General features: G+C 48.4%; 1 protein-coding gene across 3 annotated transcripts in view; it reads left to right on the plus strand.

Moving 5' to 3' along the window:
* The window catches only part of LOC137799523 (growth factor receptor-bound protein 10-like), a 41,715-nt gene that overhangs the window by 25,951 nt on the left and 13,264 nt on the right, over positions 1-2,500 (plus strand). For all 3 annotated transcript variants that reach the window (XM_068596316.1, XM_068596318.1, XM_068596319.1), the window contains one exon: positions 1-73. This exon is cut by the window's left edge and continues 84 nt beyond it. In XM_068596316.1, coding sequence (XP_068452417.1) covers positions 1-73 — 73 coding nt within the window. The remainder of the gene's footprint in view (positions 74-2,500) is intronic.

Here is a 2,500-nt window from a genome sequence, read left to right on the forward strand (position 1 = left end):
CTGGTTTATAAGAGCCATTGTGTGGACGACAACAGTTGGGCGCTTGTTGAGCACCAGCCGCTGCTCGGGCTCGGTAAGAGACTCAGAACGCCGCTTTAAAAGCCTCGCACACACTCTCAAACCGGGCTGAGACCTGCAACACAATGACGCGCGTACACAGGTGCATGGACACACATGCATGCAGACAGCTCTCACGCAGGCTTGTGTTCAACGATGACTTCATGCACGTGCAAAAACCCCAAAGAAACGTTGAGAAATACGCTTTAGACTTTGCATCGCAGATGAGGTCAGAGGTCAGAGGTACTTTGGCGCCGACGGGAGGATCTTCTCACTCGGACGATGCGAAGTTAAGAGGAAAGAAAAGCACTCGCAGGACGTCTGGGCTGCGTCTGTGTGTCTGCTGCAGGACGAGGCAGGAAGAGTGTGAAATAATCCACTTTCAGTGTGACGCAGAAGACGTTGTGTGTGTCTGAGCTCAGGGTTTCCTCAAGTTATCGCATGCAAAGCGAGCCAGTCTTTCCAAGGAAGCTTTATTGAATCTCCTCGATACTGAAGCATCTCGTGGGGAAGCAGCGTGACTCTCTTTGGTCTCACAAGTTCAACAATTGTCTTTGGTGTTGGTGAGAAAAGGAAAGCGATCGTTCGTTAAAGAGATCATTTTTAGATGTTTTCTTTTCCCTTAAATTGGGAAGGGAAGGTTCAGAGTGGACGCCAGCGCATGAGAAGCTTCAGGAAGGTGAAGACTGAAGGTAACGGATGAGATGTGACCGACCAACACCTCTGGGCGGTGAAATGTTATCTAACCAGCGGCATACATGACGACCAGATCAGAGGTGATTGATGAAGAGTTTAAAAGGCAGGGAAGTGTAAAAAAGTAAAAAAATGATGACGATGCAACCTGCTCAGAAACGAGGAAAATGTGGGGATTCTAGTTTTCCCCGACGTTAGCGTTATACATGTAGCATGTAGCATGTAGTACAAGTACATGCTTTATGGTTTCAGGAGTAGACGTACAGCTTTGAGGCGTCTTCGTGTCGCTCGCCACTAAAAACTACAAAACCTGCACGCTCGCTGTTCAGATATCCTTCAACTCCACTGAAGCGACCGCCGCAGAGTCCAGAAAAGTCCGCGGCGGCGCTCCAACGACGTGCTCGATTTTAAGCCTTTTGCTTACTTTGTCGCTGCGCTCGGGAGGAGGAGAGCTTCAGGGATTCTGTGTGAGAGTTGGCAGCGTCGCAGTGAGTTTGGAAAAGCCGCGGTCAGCTGCACGATAGAAAAAACCCAACCTCCCCCCGAGGAGAGGCCATTATAAAGCACTTATGGAAGACAAGTTGAGCCTGTGCTCTGCTGCTCGCGACTTTACAGTTTAACAGATGTGGGAGGAGAGAGGAGGGGTATTTAAACGCCGCACTAGCAAGAGACGTGGTGAAAAGCAGATGCAACACTCGGATCCCGCTGCTGCACAGCTGACGACGCCGTCCGTGTGTTTTCTGTCGCACGAGGAAACTTTTCCCCCAACATAAGTAGAACGGCGATATTCAAAGCTCAACACTTCACCGTCCGTCAGGATCCGATTGCAGTTCGCATCCCGCCGCCAACACAGCGCCGCCAGATGCATGTTTAGGGTCGGCTCGTTGCGAATGACATCACTTCTGGATCTTTCTGCTGCTCTGGCGCACCTGCACCAAACCGGACGCTGCTCGAGTCGAGGAATAACTGCTTCTGGAGAGTTTAGAGTTTGAGTTTTCAGAGGGAAAATCCTCCCGCTCCCATTTTAAGTCCAGTGACCGCCAGAGGCAGTGTCTCACACCGGCTCTGACGGTCATTCAGGATTCATAGAACCGTAGTTACCTTCGTAACTTTCTTTTCTTTTGACTGAAACTCCTTCCTAACAGACTTTGTTTTATTGTGATTGTTGTTGCAGGTTCTGATTCTTTAGGTCCTAATCTTTCCATAAAGGTGTCTTATTGACGCTCCAGGAGGCTTTCTGGGGAATCTGGCTCATATCATGCTGGATGTTCATAGTTACCATCAACACATCTTTTAAAAGTGATTTCTTTTTTGCAGATATACATTTATTTTGCCCTAGGAGGAGGAGTGCTCTGACTGCTCAGACTTAAAGTGTTATTTATGCATTTGACAGAACCAGTGACCAGAGTGTGTGTGTGTCTGCGTTGTGGGTTTGTCCATGTGTGCACGTGTGGATATGACACCATCGCAACATATCAATGAATACGTTCCAAAAAAAGTGTGTTTTTCACAATGAGGCGCCACTGCTGGTATGAAAAGTGGTTTAATTCAAGTTTAAATACATTTTTTGTCGAGCACCCATGTATTTCCTGGTTGTGTGCAGATAGTGAGACTGAGTTGGCAACACATGAACCCGTCATGATCAAATCCGTCTCGGCTGCATCTGCAGATATTTAGTATCTTGTCCATGAAGTGCACGTTGCCGGGCGTGCGCGTGCACGTTGTCGGGCGGTAGACCAGAATAGAAGTT

Source organism: Clinocottus analis, unplaced genomic scaffold (genome assembly GCF_023055335.1).
Source record: "Clinocottus analis isolate CAN_PGR_092001 unplaced genomic scaffold, fCliAna1.0.p SCAF_36, whole genome shotgun sequence".
NCBI classification, from domain to species: Eukaryota; Metazoa; Chordata; class Actinopteri; order Perciformes; family Cottidae; genus Clinocottus; species Clinocottus analis.